The 25,717-nt window shown below is 34.6% G+C and overlaps 2 protein-coding genes and 1 long non-coding RNA gene across 3 annotated transcripts; 2 read left to right on the top strand and 1 right to left on the bottom strand.

Moving 5' to 3' along the window:
* The first annotated feature begins 26 nt into the window (after positions 1–26).
* LOC102806350 (uncharacterized) lies at positions 27–7,555 on the top strand. The gene is made up of 6 exons (XM_006824726.3): positions 27–140; positions 611–716; positions 2,053–2,131; positions 2,806–2,905; positions 4,147–4,271; positions 7,353–7,555. Exons 2-6 carry the CDS (start codon positions 620–622, stop codon positions 7,420–7,422), a joined length of 471 nt encoding a protein of 156 aa, XP_006824789.2. The 5' UTR covers positions 27–140; positions 611–619; the 3' UTR covers positions 7,423–7,555.
* On the top strand, positions 7,425–11,508 carry LOC144342576 (uncharacterized). Its single transcript, XR_013418797.2, has 4 exons — positions 7,425–7,587; positions 8,287–8,424; positions 9,605–9,712; positions 10,084–11,508. It is a non-coding gene; the product is annotated as an uncharacterized LOC144342576 (long non-coding RNA).
* A 64-nt stretch (positions 11,509–11,572) lies between these two features.
* Positions 11,573–24,036, bottom strand: LOC100373089 (tetratricopeptide repeat protein 8-like). The gene is made up of 11 exons (XM_085492888.1): positions 23,718–24,036; positions 22,309–22,429; positions 21,962–22,179; positions 20,742–20,831; positions 20,323–20,453; positions 18,841–19,039; positions 18,220–18,359; positions 16,263–16,437; positions 12,864–12,986; positions 12,374–12,457; positions 11,573–12,158 (listed from the first exon to the last, which is right to left on the bottom strand). The coding sequence occupies exons 1-11, from the start codon at positions 23,823–23,825 to the stop codon at positions 12,042–12,044; spliced, it is 1,506 nt and encodes a 501-aa protein (XP_085349014.1). The 5' UTR covers positions 23,826–24,036; the 3' UTR covers positions 11,573–12,041.
* Between the last annotated feature and the right edge of the window lie 1,681 nt (positions 24,037–25,717).

Genomic DNA, 25,717 nt, shown 5'->3' with positions numbered 1-25,717 from the left:
GCCGTTGGCGGCGGTAATACGAAAGTGCTGTACTACTGTCAGTGCAGTGGGTCTTGAAAGTTCAATCCTTCCCTATCTGCAGAAGACGGAACAGCCGCCGGACAGGGTTTGTGGTAACGAAAATATCGTATTTTCGCTCGGTAAGTTTGCTATTCGAAAAAGGGACAGTTTGGTGTGTGTAATTGTAAAATACTGCATTGACTTACGAGTTGAATTGCGAGTGAGGATTCAGTTTACTTGCTCAAGGTAGATGAGGGCCATGTCACTTGTTTGTCAACACAATCTTGATACTGAGAGACTGTCATTATTTCGTTATACATTACCACGAACCCACAAACAAACCCACCCTCAGGTTCACATTTCACACACAAATTTCGGCGCAGTTTACATAAAAGATTAAGAGACAATGGTTACCGGTTTTAAGGAACTACCCATTTGAAAACTTGGGGGTGAAAAAAAATGTTGTGGATAAAAGAGAGAAAAAATCCGTAATGGGTACTTTGTTCGTACACCTGAATAAAATATTTACAAAGAAAAACAAATTCCTCAGATTTCAAATGACTGATGGGAGGCACTTCCACATTAATTTATAGTACATTAAAAAATACAGTATACAGGTATGGCATCTACCATCAGAGATCAGCTGAAAGATGTTGTTGGTGAAACAATCAAGACTCTTCACAAACTATCAACAGAGGCAAGCCAGAAAGCTCAAGGTAACACCCAGCCTGCTGAATGTGCAGTTAAAGTTATAGTATTTATCATATTTAAACTTGTAGTGATATTGGAATCAAATATTTGCATATGGTGTGTATAAAGTACAATAAAGTTTTTTTAATTTGCATGAGATAAAATGGGAAAAAACTGAAGAATTTTGTAGCAGATTTAACTGAAATCTTCAAACATGTTCAGTAAGCAGCAGCTGCTGCTGACAGTATCAACACACATTGTCATTCAAAAAGCAGCATTTACAAAAATGGAATATCCAATTGAAATGAAAGTGATTCTGAATATAAACGCAGTTTGAATAGCCTTGAAAAGTTGCTGGAAATTTTGTAATAATTTCCCCAGTAGTAGTAGCTTTAATGTGCATAGTGTTGATCTATATAATTGACATGTTTTTTTTTCATAGCAGAATGTGTTAAATGTGATCAGATGTATCATCAAAGAATTCGAGGAGCATCAGGTTACTGTTTGAATTTGAACATCAAGTCAATCATCACTGATTGTGTACTTTAAGTCACAATGACTTTTATGAAATTTAATCCTCACGAATTCCCACAAAAATTTATAGCAACACAAATAAAACGGTTTACTGTTATAACATGCAGTTGAAAAAAAAAACTTAAAGGTAAAAAATAATAAAATCTTAAATTCTTACCATTTATGTAATGATTGAAATTACAATTTGATATGTTCTGAGAAATGTGCTATATTGATTGCTTTTGTGTTTATAACTTTCAACAGATATATACAAAATTTTCCCACAAGAGTTACAAGATTTTTCGACTTGATTAGATTTTGTATACAAGTATACAAATTAGTCCCTAATTAATTCCCTTGTCTAGAAAACTGGATTGATTGTCCCATTTAAATAAATAATTGCATTCAGGAAAACATTTACAAAATGTGAAAGTTGCATTGCCATTTATTTAAGAAAACATCACAGGTCAAAGCACTTTAAATTTTCTACTACTGCTGTCGTGATTGGCACATCGTAACCATCTTGTCTTGGATTCTGCAACATGCAGACTCAACTTTCTAGCAGGCTTCATTTTGTTTTCAACATGTGATATTGTTTGTTGTATAAATATTTTAATTTATTTTATTTTATTGTCATGGTAACCAAAAACATCACAATCAATGCTTATAGGAAATACTCATGTGTAATGGGTGTTGTCAAATTATTTTTATCGCCATTAAAAAGCATCTAATATTTGGATTTGAAATAGGCACAAGAATAATGTTTTATAAATATTTAAAAAAATTATTTTAAAGCATTCATGTTATTCATGGTAACTATAAAACTAACTTTTTATATTGCATCACCAGATTCAATAGAAGATTTTATTGCATCACCTGGAAAGTATTTAGCACCAGCAATGACACTCCATACATCCATGTTAACCAGGTATTGCTTTCTATCTACCGGTATTAGTACTTTCCTCTACTAACGTCATAAGAAAATAATTGCTGCTAAAACTCTTTCCTTTAACCCGTTGAAAACTACATAATTTTTTCTACAAAAATTTTGATACAACATCCTGCCTATTTTTATGTATTTCCCATAGTTTGGTTAATTTTGAACCAAATGGAAATTATTTCTTATTGGCTACAGGTTTTTATCGAAATTTTTGGGAAAATTTTGAGAAATTTATGTAAATATTTTGTAAAAGGTGACAAAAGTCTATGTTTGGCACTCAAAGTGTTAATCACATACTAGAATATAATCTGTATCATGTGTTGGGGAATGTACATCTTGTCAGCAATGTGTTAAGATGCTCACTAGACAGCAGGAGAATTTTTACATTATTGTAAATGTGAAATAATTCAATGATTTGAATACAGTCAAAGCAATATTTTAAATCATCATGCAAATGGTGAAATTTTTTACGAAGAGCATTAAGCTTCTAAATTAATTTTAAGTATGCAGTATTAAATCAGATGTCTGGGAAAGCTTTGCTGTCTGTATAAAGTCTGATTTTGTATTTCTGTATCTTGCAACAAATCTGCAGATCGCAGGATCAGAATGTATTTTTTGGGTCTAACCCTTTAATTTCACAATCATTCATTCATTCATTTTAGGTTGAATATAACTTGCATGGCACAATTAGATGATTTATTCAAAACATCATTTCAATATTCTGATATCCAGGAGTTGAAGGAAGACTTAATGCAAGCTGAGGTGAGAAATGAATATTTATTTTCAAACATAGAGACAATATGTCTTATATAATGAATTCAGCTGCATACGAATTGATATCATACTAAAACAAAGTAGTATTGTGTAAAATTCTTACTTACCAACAGAATTGTTTACCATTCAGTATGACACTTATACGTTATTGAAAACTTTATGTAGCATATTTTCCCATAACCTGTGCATGATTCTACTATATTTGACTTCAGTAAATACATAGATCTGATTGGGGGTTCATACATGTGTATCTAAAACATATGCCTTATCACAGTTGTCCTAGCATATGGCAATGAATATAAAACAAATGACGGGATGTTGAATTGATAGCAAATCAAAAATGTCCTCAATCTACTAATTCTAAGTACAAGACAATGCAGTGCCCCTCTATAATTTATTCGTTCCCCTTTTTCTATTTTAGCGCCCCTCTATTTATCGTGAGCACCCTCCTTTGTTTTTGGTGAACAGCTGAAGATGTCCCGACGATGATTTTGAGAGACCTCTTATAAATTGACAGGCGATATTTAATAGCACCACGGTTCACGGTTACTAGTAACCGTGATAGCACAGATGACTAGAATTGGATGTCTGGGGAAAATAACAATTGGCTGAATAAATAAATAAAAAAAACAAAAACAATGGCTAGATGCATGAAGTACGTGACTGACACCATGCAGCCCTTAGTTGATAATGCCAAGGGAGAATAAAACATTGCATCTTCATTACAAATATTACAAATTCCTTGCATATAAGTGTTATACCAAGTAGCTATTCTGCTTTGATATGCGTAATGAAACTTTCAGGTAATTGTTCTTAATAATGTCACGAAATGAATTGCTGATTCTGTCACTATTTGCATTGATAATTGTGCTTCACACAGTTCCTTTCCTGCACATACTGTAGACATATTATGTTTATGTTATACATTACTTCTAATTTGCTAGTTTCTTCATTATTGACCATGGAGCCAACTTTGCCCACTTTGACAGTGTTAACGAAATTTTGCACACCATACAACAGTACAAAACACTTGGCATGCAACTCAGCTCCAATTATTCATTTTGTTTGTTTGGCGGATCAACATGTACATTAAAAGGAACCATTTATGCTGGCAATCCATTTCGCTCCTATCTTCAATCATGCTTGGCCAAATTGGGTAGAATCAGGAGCATGTTTGTCGTATTGTGTGGTCATTTTTATGACAATATATGATACTCTTGCTTTAATAGGAAGAATGGGATACTATGCTGAGTGATATTGATAAGAAGCTACAAGGTGATGATACTGGATTGGTTATCACTGAAGGATCTCAAGCACCGATCGACGTAACTCTAGTAGAAGCCAGTAGTTCCAGGTTTGTCAACGTTAACATCATACAAAGTCTTGAAACTGGGATTTATACATGTATTTCACCTCTGTGCGGTCATCCATCTGTACCTGTATCTTGGACATGCCTAAACCAATCACATACCATAAATCTTAGGCCATATCTTGACCCAATTCAAGATGGCAGCTATTTTAATTCATCAGAGCAGGATCGCAGTCAAGATGGGCAAATTTCTTTCAAATTAGGAATGTCAACTGAATATACCGGTATTGGGTTCTTGATGAATGATTTTTTAGCGCCGCTGTCGACTTTGTCGAGCGGAGCTTATCATATGAGTGATTGTCTGTCGTCGTCGTCCGTGTCAATGTTTTACTTTTTCAACTTCTTCTTGAAAACTACAAGCCTGAACGCTTTGATACTTGGTGTATATCTACCTTGGGTAGACCTCTTTTAGGTTTGTTCATTTCATGTTGATATCTTCAATTCTCTAATTTTGGTGAATATTTTTGTCATTTTTGGTAAAAAGTGATATTTTCGACTTCTTGTTAAAAACCGCAAGTGCAATTGCTTTGATATTACATATATAGGTACTACATGTGGACCTCTCTCAGATTTGTTCATTTTGTAATGATATCTTTAATTCTCTAATTTTGGTGAATATTTTTCTCATTTTTGGTAAAAAGTGATATTTTCGACTTCTTGTTAAAAACCGCAAGTCCAATTGCTTTGATACTACATATATAGGTACTACATGTGAACCTCTCTCAGATTTGTTCATTTCGTGATGATATCTTCAATTCTCTAATTTTGGTGAATATTTTTTGTAATTTTTGGTAAAAAGTGATATTTTCGACTTCTTGTTAAAAACCACAAGTCCGATTGCTTTGATATTACATATATAGGTACTACCGGTACATGTGGACCTCTCTCAGATTTGTTCATTTTGTGATGATGTCTTCAATTCTCTAATTTTGGTGAATATCTTTGTAATTTTTGGTAAAAAGTGATATTTTCGACTTCTTGTTAAAAACCAATAGTTCAATTGCTTTGATATTACATATTTAGATACTACATGTAGACCTTTCTCAGATTTGTTCATTTCGTGATGATATCTTCGATTCTATAATTTTGGTGAATATTTTTGTAATTTTTGGTAAAAAGTGATATTTTCGACTTCTTGTAAAAAACCAAAAGTTCAATTGCTTTGATATTACATATATAGATACTACATGTAGACCTCTCTCAGATTTGTTCATTTTGTGATGGTATCTTCAATTCTCTAATTTTGGTGAATATTTTGGTCATTTTTGGTAAAAAGTGATATTTCCGACTTCTTGTTAAAAACTGTAAGTCCGATTGCTTTGATACTATACATATTGTTCATTTTCTAATGATGTCTTCAGTTCTTTAATTGAAATGTGCATTGCTAACAGCGTAGCTATCTCAGCCGATAGGCTGCTTGTTTTTTTAATTTGAAACTGATCGCATTCAAGCATAAACTTGCCTCGCACATCGTATCATACATAAGCAAATGTTTTTGACTCCCGTGTGCGAAGCACAAAAGGGAGTCCTTGCAGTTACCCTGTCTGTATGTATGTATGCATGTATGTATGTCACTTTTTTTGTTCCACCGTTATCTCAAGAACCACTAATCAAATTTTGTTGAAACGTGGTACATAGATGCTCTGGGATAATGCGCAGAGTTGATTAGATTTTGGTAAAAATCTATGAATATTAATTACCTGATTTGCATGATAATTAGCTGATTTTTAGCTGTTCCAAGAATGTTCCACTGATATCTGAAGAACCACTCATTGGATTTTGATGAAACTTGGCACATGGATGCTCTGAACTAGTGCGCAGATTTGATTAGTTTTGGGTAAAAATCTCTGAATATTAATTATCTAATTTGAATGATAATTAACTGATTTCAAGCTGTTCCATGACTGTTCCACTGATATTTGAAGAACCACTCATAGGATTTCAATGAAACTTGGCACATGGATGCTCTGAACTAATGCGCAGATTTGATTAGTTTTGGGTAAAAATCTGTTAATATTATTAATTACCTAATTTACATAATGATTAATCAATTTTCGGCTTTTCCACTGATATTTCAAGTACTAATCATAACATTTCAATAAAACTTGGTACATAGATGTCATATGACACTGCACAGACCTGGTAGTGTTTAGGGTAATATCAGTACATATTAATTACCTAATTTGCATAATTAATTAATTTTCAGCTTTTGATATTTCGAGTAGTAATGATCACATTTCAATGAAACTTGTGACATAGTTACTTGAGGACTGTGCAGAGACCTAATTAGTTTTTGGGTAAATATTTGTGCATATTAATCACCTTATTAGCATAATTAGTTAATTTTCAGCTTTTCACCTGATATCTCAAGTACTAATCATCACATTTCAATGAGACTTGCGACATTTTCTAGGACAATGCAGAGACCTGATTAATTTTGGGATAAATAATTGTGCCTATTAATTACCTAATTTGCATAATTAGTTAATTTTTTGCTGTTCTATGGCTGTTGTACTGATGTCTACAAACCACTCATTGGATTTCAATGAAACTTTTAAAGAGTACCCATCACATTTCAATGAACCTAGAACTATACACCATATTAGTTTTTGGTAAATATGTATGCTTCTTAATCACTTAATTAATTAATACTGATATCTCAAGTATTGATCATCACATTTGAATAAAACTTGGTACATAAATGCTCTAGGACAATAGACAGCCTGATTAATTTTGGGTTAAAATCTGTTCATATTAACTCTCTAATTAGCATAATAATTAATATTTTTTGGGTTCTAATCACATTTCAATGAAACTTGGTACATTGTGCAAACCTTATTAGTTTTACACTTAAATTTGTTCATATCAGTTACCTGATTTACATAATTAGTTTTCAGCTATTCCATCAATATCTTAAGTACAAGTAATTTTGAATTAAGTTTTAATGTGTCTTCAATACTCTCGGCACACGGGAGTTCTTTCTAAGCTTTCTTTGATTGTTTCATGATCCTATACAGTAGTGCAACTTTTGATTTTACATTACTCATCTTTTTTTCTTTACATTAGAGAAGTAACGTTAGCTGATTACATTGGCAAGGACAGTGTTCTACTTATACTGCTACGCCATTCCCTTTGACTACCGTGACGTAAACACGTTACACAGATCATACAAAGACGAGAAGAGATAGAGTCTGCTGGAGGTCGTGTGTACGTGGTCTCATTCTACTCTCAGGAAGCAGGTTTGAATTGGATACAGCAAATAGAATGTCCTTTTGACATGCTATTGGATCCCTCCAAGAAAGTATGTAAACGGTTTCTAAGCCCACTGTTTTGTAAGCGTGGCCAATTTCGTTCTTGTAGACTTATAGCTGCCCACTGAAGCACTGCCATATGATAAAATTAACTGGACGCACAGCAAATTGGGATGACTGTTCAGACTAAACAAACAAATAAACAGACATATTATTTCTCTAACTCTCACCAATGTTACACTGGTGCATAGCAATCACATAACTGCATGTTATTTTGTTCAATTTTGGTTTACAATATTTTTTCCAAAGAGCCATGGGTAGTGAGTAAGCAGTCTATGACAAATTGTAAATATTGCTGGCAACTCTTACAACACTGTGGGTTCAGAGCTATTTCTAGAATAATTATGAATAAACTTTCCAACAGTACACAAATGTTACTATTTATGTAATGACAGTATTCAGTACCATGTACGACATTGTTTGTGATACAAGTCTCAATGTATACATGTATTATGCTTGAAAAAACATAGTTGAATACTGAATAATAACTATGGTGCTTTAGATTTTACATATATTCAGTGACTTGTGTTGCCTTCATTAATAAACCCTGATAAAATACTACTTTTCAGTCCTATTAAATTAGGTCAAATGCCCTATGTCATCCTTAATAAGTATCAAATTCCATTTAGCAACACTTTGCAAATGATTTAAATAATCAAGGATAATAACATTGTATATTTGATTGTCAGTTATATCAGATATTTGGTCTCAGCCACTCCTTCTACAAAGTGTGGAAAACAGAAATCATGCAGTACTATGCTGAACATATTGCAAGTGGCAAGGAGCTACCAAAGCATGTCACTAAAGAAAAAGAAGATTTACAACAGGTAAAATAATATGTCAGTTTGAAACAATAATCTATACCATATTTGCTCACTAACGTATTGTACACAGGATTATTATAATATATGACACAATAAATACACCTGTCATGTACATATTAAAGTGCGGTGGTCGTCGCGCAGCGCGTGTTTGAATTTCATGTAAATAAACAATGTATTTTACACGCGTTGTATACGTTGCTATGAGTCCCATATCGAACAGGGCGCAGCATGACGACTGTCGCCCTTTAAATACATGAGCTACTAATAGAGACACTGTGTGGTGATTGTGCTATATAATGAATTTGTTTAATAAACGTGAAATGAAAGGTAACTTAATACATGTATATAACATGTTGACTGTTGGTTTAGTTCCCATTTGGATTGACCTCAGTCTGTATATCTAACATGCCTTAAATTGATCAATCACATTCTACCATTGCATATACATCTTGCAATACATGTGCCAATCCGTTCATGATTACTGAAATGCGAATTTTTGTGCTAAACATTCATTAAAATCAAGCTTTTCTGTGAACATATTTCATTCAAACTTTATATTTATTTACATCAGACATAATGGGATCTTAAATATATTTGTTTTTCAGAATGAATTCCAAATGGCCGACTGGTAGTCATTTTATTCCAGAGCCACATCTCATGCATTGACTGATCATGTTCAAAACTCCATACATGCATATGTTGCGCATATTCACATTCAATTGTTTTTTGATTCTATAACAGTATTTCTTGTACTTATTTTAAGAAATGTATCTTTAATTTTGCAGCTCCTATAAAAGCGAGCCCCTGCTTTAAAAGAGTAGCAATAAATAAATAAATTCAATTAAATATTACTGAATGAAGTCAGTTTTGAAGCTAAAAAAATCAATGAAATGATGCATTCCCTCTGTTTTGGATACAGATCTCAATCATGCATTTTGTCAAATTTTGTCCAATTTTAACTTGGCACATAATGTTTCTTTGGTGCATGTTGTTTTTGTTTTTTTCAGATCAGATTAAAAATTGGATGACTAGTGGCCATTTTGTTTTAATAAATATATGTGCATGTTAAAATTTCAATGCAAGATCATTCAGTGTATGATATACTGCTGGATAAAAAAATAACTGATGAAACCTACCAACCTGCAAAACTTTATTTTATTGAATTGTTTTTATTTGAATTCAGATGGGTGGAGACTTCATCATTGATAAGAATGGTAAAATGGTATTGATGTATCAGAGCCAGAGTTCAACTGATAGACCAACTGTGGATACAATTATTGAAGTTTTCAAAGTATGAATTTATTTTTATATTGTAGAATACAATGCAACATTTCTATATAGCTTAATCGTTGTATTCTCCCTGTCATAACAATGCAACAGAGATGCAGACAAAAACTCCTTTCAAGGTTAGGAGCAGCATTAACTTCAAATCTTAACAAGCTTTCATGCCACAACATTATCCAGATGTATGTTTATTATATTTTTGTTTTTTCATTGAAATTTTAATACACAAGGTAATATTAACACTAAATTTAGCCTGGTCTAAACATAGGACTAACTAATAATTTAATCTGATGTATGATGTACTTTTAAGTCGTGGTGCGTTATATTGAAATTTAAATATACCATAATGCATATTCATGTTTTCTGTCATTTGTGTAGGAGTTGCAGAGAAAAATCTAGAAAGATGAAATAGTGAGCTACTGTTGACGCAAAGGATAATAGGATTCAACAGAGTGCAATATATCATCGAAATCAATGCAAACGCTTTCATCACACCAACAGCAAGACCTATTATTTTAGCTCCTGTATTCACTATTATGCATGAACATACACTGGCTTTAATCAGGGTTATTAATTTTTCTATCATAAAAACAACCCCTTTTTAGCTCCTGTGTAAGGGTAGCACACACTAGAGGTAATGTGAAGATATTGTCGTTCTGTCTATGCCATTTTATGACACCCATATCTCAAGTGCATTCGCACCACTAGAATTGAAAATATCTTTCAATTTGAGATTAAAATCAAAATCAAGTGTTCCTGCCATTCTGTTGTATATTTCATTCACACTTACATGTGCATACATTGGCATATGTGACCTGGTGCACACCAGATTCAAAATGGCTGACTGACTGCCATTTAAACAATTGCCGTTTCAGAGCCTATATCTCTGACATGCCTTGCCCAATAAGCTCAGACTTTATGTCACACACATGTACATGTATTCGTTTGAGGATCAGATTTATAAGGGCTGAATGGCGGCCATTTTAATGGCAAAAATAAAGCATTTCTGCCATCCCGGAACCAGATCTGACGACACGTGTATTGACTTTGTTCGAGTCAGGAAACCCACTGACATGATTTTGACGGTGCTAGTGAAACAGTGCTAGTGCAGTCAGAATATTTTTGCATGTACACAACCATTTTGCAGTCAATTACCCATACATCACAAATTTTGAGAAACTGTAATCCACACTCATTTATAGTAAAATGGAAACTGCCCGGTAATCGTCCTGATTGAAGCCAGTGTATGTCAGCAATGTGTAGTGTTGCTGTGGTGTCGACAAGCTGACCAATTACAAATCAAATATGTAGTCATAATAGGAAATGTGAATGTCAATACAGGCTGCAAATTTTTTTGACTTGATTGTGAAGTATATGAGTGTACAATGCATGCATGAAAGCCATGACAAAAACTGATCTTAATATCAGATGTCGTAGCTGGATGAATCCAAATGTGTTGTCACTTGATAACCACCACAATCATGTCTCCAAAAATTGAGGCATTGGCAAACCATGCTATTAGCTTTTAAAATCCTGTATATATTATCAAGATGTTTCTTTAAGGCTGTTATTAGCAACCACAAGGGTGGTGGTAATGACTTATGCAAACAGTGGTAATTAAATTATCACAAATTATATCCAAAAAATACTAGTATTCAGCATATGTCTGTATTGTATTGTGTTGTGTTGACACAGGTCGACAAAATCATTTGAGTACCAGACTACAAATTAAGTGGATATGTATTTTAATGAATTTACCAATATTAACATGTATAATAAATGTATAGACTATTAAAATCACAATTGATGTCTATTGAATTATCTAGAATGTATGGAAGAAAGAAAAAAACAGACATTCACAAATGTGTATATATCTATGTAATTTAATTATTTTACATACCACATGGACGGATGATTCATACATAGTTTGTTGGGGTGCTTAACAAATACACTGTTGCAATGTGCTTTTATGCTTATATAATCTCCATGCATTTCCCCCTCAGTTGAGAGGTTCATAAACTTGGGTAGTTCTTGGCATCTCCACTACATTCAGGGCATTAGACAGACCAGCACAAGAAGCAAAACTAAAACATGACAGCACTTTTAATAAAGTATGTTCATTCATTTTTGATGCTCACCCCTTCACAAGCGCTTTCAAAGTGACTCATTAGAACCAACACGTTTGGAGCAACCTACTTCACCGCAGATTCATCATTAAATGTGTTGAGATATTCAATAGTATGAGCTGAAATTAGATTCAGCAAAGAATGCTTCTATATATATATATATATATATATACATCACTTAAGTACAATGATCAACGAAACATTTTAAATTTACAATATAGAAAAGTGTTTTCTGAGCTGTTTAAATAGTTCTTGAGAATCACAGTGTTCAGCGTAATTTGTTACTGACTTTTTTGCATTGTTGAAACTGCTCTGCAGATCTCCAACCTAGTAGTGATAAATAAAACAGTAAAGTAAGGAATGGGAGGGTATGATTTTGAAAAGAAAATGAGTAATTTTAATAGTAGAAATGCACAACCTGAGCAAGTACAGGACATGTACCATTTTTTCAATCAAGCTGCAATTTGAAACGGCTCCCCCTAGTTTTTAAAAATAACTTTCCCCTTGTTCAAAAAAAATGACTAAATGTAGCTTTACTTTACCTGATCAGACAATGCAGCAAAGTTATAAAATGGTTCATATGTATGTGGTGCTAACATCTGAGCAGACTGAAAGAATGCACGGGCCTGTGGAGAACAAAGACAAGGATACGAGTTCCATAGATTGTATATTCATATGGGGTTAGGTACCGTGGTACTTCACTGAATGAAGAATTCAATCCAAGATGTTACAAGTATTCTAACTATGACAACATTCTTAGATCTGATACCAAAAGCATTAGAATTTAGCATTCCGTAAAAACCTGGATTGCATTGCATTGCTTCGAAGCATATTTGCACTTGTTCCAACATTCAAAAATTCACTGAACATGTTCTACTTGTTTATGTCAGACGTGGCAGCAATATGGTACACGCTGTACATGGAATCCTGTCAGAGTGCAAATTGTGACACAAATCTTATAAAACGTTTTCTACTGGCATTGGGAAAAAACTACCTAACTTGGGATACTCGGTATATGAGTAAATCTTTTACCTGTTCCATATGTCCTTTCCGCAACTCCAATACTCCAAGATTATTATAGGCTTCAGCATGATCATTGTTGAAAGTAATGGCCAGTCGAAAACTTTGGTATGCTAAATTCATATCGCCAATTCCCTAAAAATAAAGGAGAGTCAGTACTTAACTCATCTTCACCAGCAATAGTTCACCTTTATACTTTGGCAAATTCCTACTATATATTCACTCTTGATGAAATGAAACAGTGCATACTTTGTTCCATTCACCATTAAAATGTACCACAAAGTATTGTGGAGCGTTTGCATGGGAAATCAAATGCAAAGTCACATGTTTTTATCAGTTAAGCTATCGAGTGATTTAAGGAAGAGACCAAGGTTTGTGGGCGCTTATATTCAAACCTGTATTTCACAATGAAGGTGGCATTTGTACACCTATATGTTATATATTTTTAGTTAGCTCTGTGTGTGAATTGTGTGAATATATTTTTTTTTATCTAAAACTAGTGAAGTGTATGTGTGTTTCTCTCGAAAATAGGCTTTTTTGAGTTTTTTTCACTCAAAACAGACGTACGGAAAATATACTGAGTTGCAGAAATCCTGTCTATTGTTATCAACTGATCAGCAAACTGGGAATAGGGCCGTGTCCGGACAGTACGATGTGAGCCTTAGTTTTCTCAAAATGGGAGTAAAAAATTAAAACTTTTCAATTTATGAATAAATTACCATTTGTTTTTATTCTACTCAAGATTTCTGTCGTTTTAATAAGTTCATCGAATAATGTGATACGTACAGTTATTGGTGTACTAGATGAGAATCTTCTGTGAAAAAATTGAACTGTTCCATTAATCCTGTGTCTGTCAGACGTCTATTAAAGTATTACGCATAATAGTGCCAAAATGAAAGGCTCGAAAATGGCAAATTTGCATAAAAGTAATTTCTTGTCTTTCTACTCGACTGGAAACCTATTTGAAATGATAATTTTTTTTCATGGTAATTTGCTTTGATAATACTCGTATGTTTGACGTCCCAATCGACGAAAATAATCATACAGCGACGAATATTTTTGGGGAAAATGCAGCGAAGTTTCGGAAACCACTCGGTAAAATGGCATCACTTGTTTACTGAGTAAACATGAGAGGACAACGATTTAATCTTATCACATAAATAAACGCAAAGTGTAATGAATACGTGGGATTAGGTCATAAGCCATGTTAGTCTTGTTAGCGTGATAAAAGAAACAAAGCTCGATCCGGAAGTTCTATCTAGTCTTCAGTCCTGTCGCGTCCGGTTGGTCGTGTCCGTTGAAAGTAAAAACAGTTGTTGCCGTAGCACCACCCACGTGAGCTGTCTAAACTATGAATATATTACACAAAATGATTTGCACTCAAAAAAGACGTTGAATCGTGTAATATTAATTTTCTTGGACGGCATTGCTGCTTCGTCAAAACACAGTCCCTCAACAAAGAGGGACTGTGGTCGAGGGTCATCGTGTCACTGATCAGCCCGAATCAGAGTCAGAACTCAAGAAAGCACTTGGTCGTAGTATGAACCAGCATCAGATAATTTTAGCTCGAACTGTGCCTCTGCATTTATGCGTTTTTCTTTTTTTTGGCGGACCAGGTTTTTTCTTTTTACGAGGACTTTTTAAGATATAAACGTGTTAGCATCGGTGGCAGCCATGTTGTTGATGTTATGACTGAGTGTCGCATGAGCAGAACTTTCAACGAGAACGAGTCAGTGATTTGCATAATCCCCTGCCGATCTATTTTAATTAGCCCGTCGTTAAGCCCATAGAAAAACAATGACACGTGTAGCTGTTTATCATCGCATTTTTATTAATATTTAGCACTCTTCAAAGTACAAAATTAACTTTGAAAATATGCAAAAAAAAAAAAAATGTCCAAAAATATGCCACGAACCTGGGTCTCACTCATCCTTAAGACAAAAAAATATACAGTAAAACCTGTCAAAACCGACCATGACTGGGACTGGGATCTATGGTCGGTTTTCAGAGGAAGTCAGTTTATTCAGGGTGGGCGTGACTTTGATTGAAACAACAATTACATGTGCTGTAAACACGGGACAAATGAAAGACATCGGAGTTTGCCTCCGGTGATTCTACATGTATTTACAATGTGCATTTATTGTATTGTTTCAATAAAATAATTTACCAAACAAGACAAAAATATTATGGTATGTACATGACATCAATTGACATTAAAATAACTATTCGAACAGACCGGGTAAGTATTGCGTATCGTAACTGAAGGCGTCTATTTTGGATGACATGACTACTTTAAAGAACATCTTTTTTTCAACGATTTTGTTTTCCGTTCGAATTATGAAATTTTGGATATCTGTCAAGTAACTGGAGTCTTTGTTCTGTAATCTTGTCAACATGTCTAGCACATCGCCATGCGTCAAGTCACTGTCGTTGTGGGGGTCAATAATTTGACTGTCGTTGCAATTTATGTCATTGTTGTCTATAGATTCATGGTTTTCTTTGTCTGCAATAAAATTCTCAACAATCTGTTGCTCCCACTCGCCATCATACATTGCTTCAGTCAGTATACGTTCATCAAAGTGGAGGTATTCTACAATGCTACACTGTGTTTGCGGGTCTGCAACTTGCTAAATAAGGTTTCCGAATTCTTTGTTGTCTGCTTCTTCGTCATCATAAATTTCAATCTTGAAGCCCCCTTTACGGAAACATTCGAAAGCACAAAATTGTCGATCAGAATCGTTATGGAAAGAAGAAAACTCAATGTCTTTTGAGCGTTGAAGAAGTGATAATGCAGTGTGCTTCACCGCAATTGAAGGTGATGACCCCGATCATTTGTTTATATCCGGGGTCATTATACTGTCCAGACACCACGCGATGCATGGGCGTGTGGTGTGAAAAATGTAATCAGTTGCCATTGTTTTACACGGGACGTTACTTGTAGTGTGAGATTTGGTATTGTTTCTGTGACGTTTGCGGAATTTGGACACAAAGCACACTTTTTAGGTCGGGCAGACCGAATTACTAGACAGCGGATGTGGTGCAACTGGTCGGATGGTCGATGTATTCAGTGTGAATATTGGACTTGGGACCGATCAATGCGGTTGGTGTTCGGAGTAAACAGTGATCGGATTTCACAGGTTGTTTTAACATAGGCGTCTATGGAGAAATTTCGGGGCTACATAAATCGGTCGGTTCTGACAGTAGGTCGGTTTATCCAGGGGTCGGTTTTGACAGGTTTTACTGTATTGGTTTAAATTCGAAATAGATACTATCCAGTAGTTGTCTTTTTCAAGAACGCTTACTGATAGATCTAACTCCTTGGCACACCTAATCAAATCATTCAACTTTTCCAAACACGATCATGCACGGTTTCATACAAGGATTTTTGTGTTATAACCTCTAATTACTTACCAAGGCCACATGCCCTATATTGTACCAGCAGTCACTAGAAGCGGAATCATCAGTCGATAGATTTAATGAACGTTCAAAACAATTCAGTGTCATATCATATTGTTGAGCATAGAAACAACATAAACCAAGATTGTTGAATAGCTCTGTGTTGTACACTCCCATCTGTAGTAGTCTCCTGAATACAAATAATGACACTTTATCAGTCTATGGTCACCATGCAATAATAAAAGCATGCAATTGTGGCAGATTTTACTAAATATTACACAAAGAAGGAAAGTTTGAAAGTGTACCATACTCATTTCATAACACCAAGACTATTAGTAGCACATGTGCTTATGGTCAAAATAAATAATACTTCAATGATCCAGCATACAAGACAGTTTTTGATGATCTATGTGTGCTTCAAATTGAGCAAATATAGTAATTGTTTCATTACCTTGACTGTTAACAAAACATGTTTTTTCGAGTGGTAAAATTATTTGTTTTGTCCAAAAAAGACTCTGAAACTTGGAAACAATTAAAAACAAAGAAAGTGTGGGTCATTTTTTTTCTCATCAATAAGAAGAAACATAGAGGGGGATTGATACATTTAAATGTAACATTTCTTGCCTGCTGGTTGAATAGCTAATGAAAAATTAAAAAATGTCACGTAGCAAAAATCAGACAGACCAACTGACAGAAGGTACTGCATATTGTAACAAGTCATTGAAAATGACACAGTCTCCGTTAAGTTCTCTTTGTGCTCGTCATATTAAAGCGGAGGGGTTGTCTCGAGCGTGTCCTTGAAACTTGAGTTCCAAGTGGAGTATACAACAGATTGTTTATTTACATCAAAACACGTGTTTTGTGTCATAGTAATATGGCCAAAATAAAACAGTCGTTATTCAGCCATCTTTGATCTGATTATGAAACACACTGATATGTATGATGTATGTGCCAAATACGAATGAAAATGGTACATAAATTGTGGAAATATAGTAGTAAGGCCAAAAAGTCAGATGGCTGTCAATCGGCCATCCTTGACCAGATTTGGAAACAAATTGTCATGGACATGCATCCTAACATGTATAAAGTACATGCCAAATTCGAATGAAAACTGACAGAGCACGTCCAAGATACCGCATAAAAAAACAAAAACAAGATGCCTGCCAGTCGACCATCTTTGATCCAATTGCGAAATAAATCGTCATGGACATGTATCCTAACATGTATAATCTATGTACCAAGTTTGAATGACAACTGACAAAGCATGTCCAAAATACCACATTTTCAAAAAAACAAGATGGCTGCCAGTCGGCCATTTTGAATCGAATCGCTAAACCACTGCATGTGCATATGTCCCACATAAGGTACTAGGCACATGCAAAGAATGAACGGAATCGGTCCACAGGATTCTGAAATATGACGTTGGATAGACTAACGCACGGACAGACGGACACAGACGGTCGGACGGACAGACTTAAGAACTCACGGACGGTCGGGGACATGTATCCTAACATGTATGATCTATGTACTAGATTTGAATGAAAACTGACAAAGCATGTCCAAAATAGGACATTTTCAAAAAACAAGATGGCTGCCAGTCGGCCATCTTTGATCCAATTGTGAAATAAATCATCATGGACATGTATCCTAACATGTATAATCTATGTACCAAGTTTGAATGAAAACTGACAAAGCATGTCCAAAATACAACATTTTCAAAAAACAAGATGGCTGCCAGTCGGCCATTTTGAATCAAATCGCTAAACCACTGCATGTGCATATGTCCTACATAAAGTACAAGGCACATGCAAAGAATGAACGGAATCGATCCAAGGAATTCTGAGATATGACTCCGGACGGACGGACGGACACACGGACGCACGAACAGACGGAGACCGAATTATAAGTCCCCGTTTTTGGACTTCGTCCGAACGGGGACTAATAATCATTCTGTTGATGTGAAAGGTCATACCTATAAAATTTAAGTGCTATTTCTGGCTGGTCTGAATAAAAATAATTAGTTGCAATACAAGCTATAGCTTCAACATGGGTATTATCATAGTGTAAAACCTCCTTGTAGAACTTGGTAGCATTCGGCAAGTCATTAAGTCCCTGAAAAGAATGCAGATTGTAAGTTTATAGTCACTGGAAACTGTAGAAATCAACCGATGCAGTAATTGTTATATTTTATTTCTCGTAAGTCCATTAAATGACTGTTTTAATCTATTCTTAATCAGCAAATAGTTAATCTGTGATGAGCATAGATAAAATTGTATTTCCCTTTTTAAACATCCAACGTGCATAAATTACTGGAATTACAAACATATGTGATGTGAATTGAATATTATATTAAATTACAGTTGCACACAACTTTAATAAAAGATTGAAATAATGATCAAATGATTTTATGAGATCTATAAGTACCCCCGGTAGTTTCCTTCTATGTAACTACCCACCCCCCCCTCACTATTCACATGTGGAACCCCACCAAAAATTACTATTGAAATAATAGTGTTGTTAGTGTCTTGTGAATGCAATAACCCCAAATCACAAGAGATGTAACTTGGATTACATTATGCTCTCTTGAGCTTACCTCATATATTCTTGCAATACCAGTTAGCACTGCTGTTTCACCTGGGAACTTCTCTAGTGCTTGTTTATAAATCTCCACTGCAGTAAGTGGTTGATCTATCCTGGTGTAAACTTTACATAAGTACAAATATATGTCAACCATATCCTGATGTTTTAATGCCGATTTGAATTGCTGCTCTGCTTCTCTATATAAACCCAATCTGAGAGTTAAAGATGACAAGTATTAATATCAGTACTGTTCATGTTGAATTATGATACATTAACAGGGATTTTCAAACCAACAAACAAGGGATATATTGTCCCATTGTGACATTGTATAGGCACCAAACTTTTATTATTTTCATTATTTCCTTAGTATAATACTCCCAATGGTTTTCAGGCATTTCCATCATGGACTCCAGCACCTCACGTTTTTTATTCTCTGGAGCAAACATCCTGGCATTTTCAGTGCCTGGCAGTGGTGGTCGAAAACTTTGGGCTAGTTTTCGAGACTCTCTTGAACAGTGTAACAAGATTACCCCTACACATGCAACATATACAAATTTGGTTGATCAGGATTGTCTTATAGTTGTCTTATTGAGCTTTTTCTTGACTTTATCTTTTTCATCATCTCCTTCCTGACAGGGTGTTCCATAGTAGCTCGCACGGAGCCAATAAAAATAAATGTACAGTGGTGCACGTCATAGAAATGTACAGCATTCTGTGGTGTAGCTCTGCCCCAAGAATAAGGTTTATTTAGTTATATACTCCAAGATCCAAATAAAGAAAAGAACTTTGCCTTCACAATTTAAAAATGGGACACTTGTTTGAGCAATCAATTTGAATAAACCATTTCAAGATTGACGAGCTGTGTGAATGCATAGTCATTCTACAGAATCAGTTAAGCAGATGATTTATGATGGAAAGCATTATGTAGGTTTATCAGGTGCAATACCACTGTACAGGTCATTGGTCTCATCATTCACTTGTTGTCCTTCTACACAAAACAAGTTAATTAACACTTGTACACACAACCCACAATGGTGTTGTACAAAAAGACACATCTAAAACTAAAATTATAACTTCATTATTGTACCCCTACTCATGCGTTATAGTGGAAATTAACAGCCACTTTTAGAGCCTCGGCCAGGCAAGACATTTGACAGACTTCGGCGCCAAAAGTAGCCCTTTATTCCTGTTAACATACTCACAGGGGTATGAGAACTATCAGTAATATTTTAATGAAACAGTATACAATAAAGGAGATTGTTGGTTTATATTTACTTCTAATACAGTGTGGTGTAAATATGGTAAATGCAGACAAAGAGTGATGACTATTTTAGTTATTCATTCATATATTTCTATTGGACTATAATTTAAGCAATGTACTGTGTATGATCCACATAGAATCTCCTATCCTATCCACAATCAATCAAGGTAATAATATTGGAAAAAATAAAGCACCACCATCCAAGTACCAGGTAATTTGATGTACACTACCTACCTGTAATAACATTTTCCTAGCTGGACTTTCCACCACCAGTCTTTAAACTGACAGGCTTCAGTAGCCAATGAAGCCAATTCCAGGGCGTTTCTCACATCATTTTCATGATGAAATATGTACTCAAACAGAGCCTTTCAAAGGAAACAAAAAAGATTAGTTCCTAACATGTGTACTCCTGTTGATCTGAATCTACACGGGTTACAATATTTGCTAGTAAAAAAATAAACTGAAACAAAGCTTTCCTATATGTGATGTAATTTAGAAAATATGACATATATAGCAAATAGAACATAAATGGGTATTAGCAACAGACTTTTTGGTTAGTGGCTTAAACAGCACATTAATTGTCACAGTTATATTATATGGTGTACAAGTCATTATGGGAAGTTTAAAATTACATCAAAGAACTACACACCCACCTTGGCTAGAGTTTGCCTCTGAGCATATTTTGTAAAATTCAGCCTTGGTAAATTGATAAAAGGCCCATCTGGATTGGATAACATTGATGCCTGCATAGAATTAAAACACTTCTATAAACACCAGATGATTAGCTGATATTGTAAATCAAACACATATCACACACTGTCCCACTATATCATAAATATTTTCTATTTTCTAAAGGGTGGATGCAAAGCGCACTTTTAGAAAAGGACCGAGAACAGACGAGAATACAATAGAGTGCGGATCCATAAACCATGGAGTTTGGACGCACTGATACAATAGCGTGTGGATGGTGAAAACAATAGTTAGCCCAAGATGTTAAACTCAGTAGCTGACTGATTTGCAAAATTACCGTTCAATAACACAGACTACAAGTCAATGATAAATTGAAATAATTAAAGTAGGCTATGACTGATGAGAAGTAAATGACAGAATTGAAAATAAATAAAATCAAGCACTGTCATGCCCAGCTACTGTTTTGTCGCTCACTGCAGTGACAGACAACTAATTTTAAACTTACTTGTTGGGGCCATATTATTTTGTAAGTCACACTCTCGGGCCGGCAATGTACGCCAAATGAAAATGACAATCGCCAACTAAGAGAGCTATGAACCACAGCTTATGGCTAGCCCTGAAATGGCCAGACAAAAACGCAAAATGTGAGAAAAATCGACCGTTTTATTTAATTTTGCAAGTCAGTGAGTCAGTTCCTGCTTTTAATTTTGGCGCCAGTCTGAGCTTTTAAAGGGCTGTTTTTCAAGTCAGTAAAAGCCTAGTTTTAATTATTTTAATTTTGTCATCGACTCATAGTGTTTTTGAGCACTTTTTATTTGCAAGTCAGTCTTCTGAATTTTTCTTACCATCCGCACAGTATTGTATTAGCGTGTCCGACCTACATGGTATGTGGATCTGTGCTCTATTATTTTCTCGTTTGCCCTTGTCCCCTTTCTAAAAGTGTGCTCCGCACTTGGCATCCGCCCTTCGTGTTTTTCACATCTCTTACATACCTCCTTTAAATAAACACTATCTTAGAACACATTCAACTTTCTACAATTACATATAACATCCTTCATTCATATAATTTTATAGCCACAGTGATCTCCAGCTTTTTTATGAGCATAAAGTTTAAAACTATGCTTCAATTAATAAACACAATAAAATAATTGCACATATGATAGTGGTGCAATCGGCAACTCACCGTTCCAAGTCTAACAAATCGACCTGATGCACTGGTCACTGGTCTAGCAGTATGTGCAGTTCGAGGTGTTCTCAGTGCTTGTTCCATGGTACCAGGTCGGCCTTGAGTGCCTGGTCTAGCGAAACCACTAAGAGGTCGTCCACCCTGTGTTGTTGGCCTAACACCTGCACTTGGTGCTCCCTGTCCTGTGCCTGGTAACTTGAGCGATGTGCCTGGTCCTATCATGATAAAGAAGATGAAATCAAGATATACAAAGTCATATTGTTATATATCATCTTTTGTATTCGAAGTACAGCTATACCATAATTACATTATATTCAAATAAAATATAAATTTTTTCTTCTCACGTGCAATTTGTGCTATGGTGTTGTCATCCATTAACATTTCTGCAATTCCTTCTTCATCAACCTCTACTTCATCTACATATACCTGCTCTGTTAGAGCCCTTGTTTTCAATGACCATGCAGCCTGCAATTAAATTATATACAGTCTGTTATGATTACAAAATTATACTGCAAGTAGAACTGACATAAACATCGTACAGCACATGGAACTGTTCAAGTGTGCATGCATGGACAACGTACACAAACGATAACAGCAGTTATTTCTATCCCAACTGTGCTTACTTCCCTTTGGGTTTTGGGTGATTTGATGTGAATCACAGGGGAGCATCTTGCCTGAACAAAGTCTTTACTAAATTATTTCAACAACTGTTAAAAATACATCTGTTGCTCTTCTAGTTTTTGTTTACTTATTTATTGAATAATTTAATTATATTACATAATGCTCAGTGACATAATTTAACGCAGATCAATAGGTGATTTTCCGCTCAACTGCGAGATCTAGCAAGTTGCATGAAAGACACGCCTCAAACGTCTGCAGCAAAAATCAAACAATTTGATTTTGAACTCGAATTTCTTTATTTCGTAGCTCACATCGACCGGCCGATCTTTGACAGGTAATTATTGCTTTTGAATACCCTCACTTAATCGAAATTGCCTATCATCAAATGTGGACAGCACATTATTAAAGCATGGAAATGTCCCCCAAAATACTTTCTCGTTTGTCGAATCCCGCGCGATGTTAGATGCCACTACAACACTATGACATTTGTTTGTCCTGTTTTTACGTTCAATTTCACTCAAAACGCGTGATTCTCGCAGTGAACGGAAAATGGTCTATTGGAAAACGCAAATAGGTCAGCTTGCAATTTCAAATCTGTGACTCAATAGAGTGCTAGGGTGTACCAGATTCTATGCATCTAATACAGTCATGACATGCATGTTTATTAGATATGAACACATCAAATATAATTTATACCAAGGCCGTAACGACCAACTTGTTTTTGGGCCAGACCATCCAAACCAGGGTCGAAACGTCTTTTATTTACCAGGGCGATTCTGAAAAAGGATTAACTGTTCACTGGGTTTTACAAATGTAATTTTGTTTATTTCGCTGACTGGAAAATGAGCCAAATTACAACCGAGTGAATATGTAAAATTTAGCATAGAACACAAATTATCAAAATGATAAAAACGTGAATTTAAAACCCACTGAATATGTCTGAAATGCTAAATCAGCAGATTTTAAACCCAGTGAGAATTAGTCATTTTACAGTAAGCGATATTGGTATCTGCGATAGACGAACGAATCAGACTACTGATGTAACAGAAACGCCAAAAAACAGACACCTGTGAAATCCACAACTACAGCTAAGTACACTTCAACTTTATAACGAATTAACATTCATACATACCTGATCATACGGATTTTTCTCAAGAATCTGACTACAAAGCGCCGCACTCTCTTCAAATTTCCTTCTTCTGAAGAAGCTGACAGCCAGATACATTGGATCCATTCCCATTATTACTGTATCTCTGATTGGAAACGATGTGATTATGATATTTGGGTTGTTTTTCTTATTTAGAAAATTCAGTCTGCAGAATCGTTAACAAATGTTTACTGGGAATTACTGTGGTCTAAACACAGTAAACCATGAGCTTCGAGTTCGATAACTACAGTGTTATGTAAATAAACAGCGCAGCTCACAAGAATCTGGAATTCAAAATGGCTGCCCAATATGGTACAGCGCCACTAACGACATTTATTATACGTTCTTTTGTCTTTTCTTGAGTAAAATTGTCAACAAACTATCGTTCTCGTGTATGTTTTGTTGCATTTTGTAATTTTCGAGAAACACATACTATACGTGCACTGTAGACAGGAAATAAAGAATAATATCGCGTGTAAGAATTAATATATCCTCTCTATAATTCATCGAAATTCCCTTCCTTCATACTTTTGATACTAAGTTGATATCATATGAACAAAATAAAAACAGTCACTCTTAATAACAAACAAAATAATTATTCGAGTGTAGGTGATTATTACGTGGAAGCAATTATTTCAATTTCAATACGTCATTTTTTGAAATGCTGTATCCGGATATAACGTAGATGTAGGATGTACATACACTGAGGCGGCAAACTTGATATGGCGCACACGACGTCTACGTGATCAAACCGCAGTCGCTTGAACATAAATATTAGAATTTTTTCGGCTTCCCTTGTGTATAAGAAATGGAAACGGGGCAATATAATTCGATGTTTAATACCCAAACGCGTGTTGAACTCGGGCCACCTATATAGATATTTGCTGAAGTTTTTTTTTAGAAAGGACTCTATTCTAGAATCTGCTGTTGTGAAGCCATTACGAAAAAAATCTATTGGAACCAGAAGTGACGACAAGATCAAACTCCTATGTAAGTTTATTTATTTATTTATTTATTTATTTATTTATTTATTTATTTATTTATTTATTTATTTATTTATTTATTTATTTATTTATTTATTTATTTATTTATTTATTTATTTATTTATTTACAGTTTATATTTTTGGCTTTTCTTAATTAAGATATAAGTCTACCTAAATACCCAGATTATATAATAAATAAATTGTACTCCTTGTCAATTCAAGGATAATGATTTTAAAAAGTTGGATGTGTCACAAACTATAAAGCTCATACTATTGGTTCATAGATATTATGCCATATCTCAAATTGTATGTTTATGGTGTCTGATTAGCATAAATTAACTCTAGTTAGTCATTTGGTCATAAAAAATGTTATCACCTGGTATCACTTATTCATTATATTATCAACTCACATTTAGTAGTAGCCGATTGCTGTACTGTTAAAATGAAGTATGCTATTGCAAAGTTATTTATCTTTTTGTAGGAATATACAGTGATAAGCAGAAAGTTCACCTTAGTTTATAAAAATTAAATACCTATTAAATAACTTTCATTAAATTATTAAATACTGATTGGCTCAAGAGCTGACAATTGTCAATGTCCATAATGTGCGTACATGTCTTCACATGACATAGCAACTTGGTGGATGGCAGTGATTCAGCCAATCATAAATTACATGACATTGTTCAATATTTTATTTTGTAAACTCATGAAACTATTGTCACAGGGCACAAGGCACCATAAAATAGCATTCTTTTGTGTGTTACAGTGACATATTTTGAGAAACTTGTCCTAATATTTTTCAAAAATCGCTATTTTTAGAACAATTCAATAGAGAATAATATTTGCATTTGTTGACATTTTTTAAAATCTAGATTTTTTCAAGAAAACAAAAAATACCTCATCATTAACAATGTATTATTTTTTTCAGCCTACAAAACCAGCCTACAATTTGATATATGGCATAATGTCTCTGCCATGGTAAAAGTAACATAATATTGCCAA

The sequence above is a fragment of the Saccoglossus kowalevskii genome, chromosome 2 (genome assembly GCF_978046115.1).
Source record: "Saccoglossus kowalevskii chromosome 2, keSacKowa6.1, whole genome shotgun sequence".
In the NCBI taxonomy this organism is placed as follows: domain Eukaryota; kingdom Metazoa; phylum Hemichordata; class Enteropneusta; family Harrimaniidae; genus Saccoglossus; species Saccoglossus kowalevskii.
Note: the sequence above shows the minus strand (reverse complement) of the source record. Positions and strands in the feature narration are given on the sequence as shown.

Coding starts and splice junctions, on each gene's coding strand:
- LOC102806350 (XM_006824726.3), top strand. CDS start 620: ATGGCATCTACCATCAGAGATCAGCTGAAAGATGTTGTTGGTGAAACA. Junction 717..2,052: donor GGCAAGCCAGAAAGCTCAAG/GTAACACCCAGC, acceptor TTGCATCACCAG/ATTCAATAGAAGATTTTATT. Junction 2,132..2,805: donor CATACATCCATGTTAACCAG/GTATTGCTTTCT, acceptor CATTCATTTTAG/GTTGAATATAACTTGCATGG.
- LOC100373089 (XM_085492888.1), bottom strand. CDS start 23,825: ATGGGAATGGATCCAATGTATCTGGCTGTCAGCTTCTTCAGAAGAAGG. Junction 18,360..18,840: donor GTATTGCAAGAATATATGAG/GTAAGCTCAAGA, acceptor CATTCTTTTCAG/GGACTTAATGACTTGCCGAA. Junction 12,458..12,863: donor GGAAAGGACATATGGAACAG/GTAAAAGATTTA, acceptor TGTTCTCCACAG/GCCCGTGCATTCTTTCAGTC.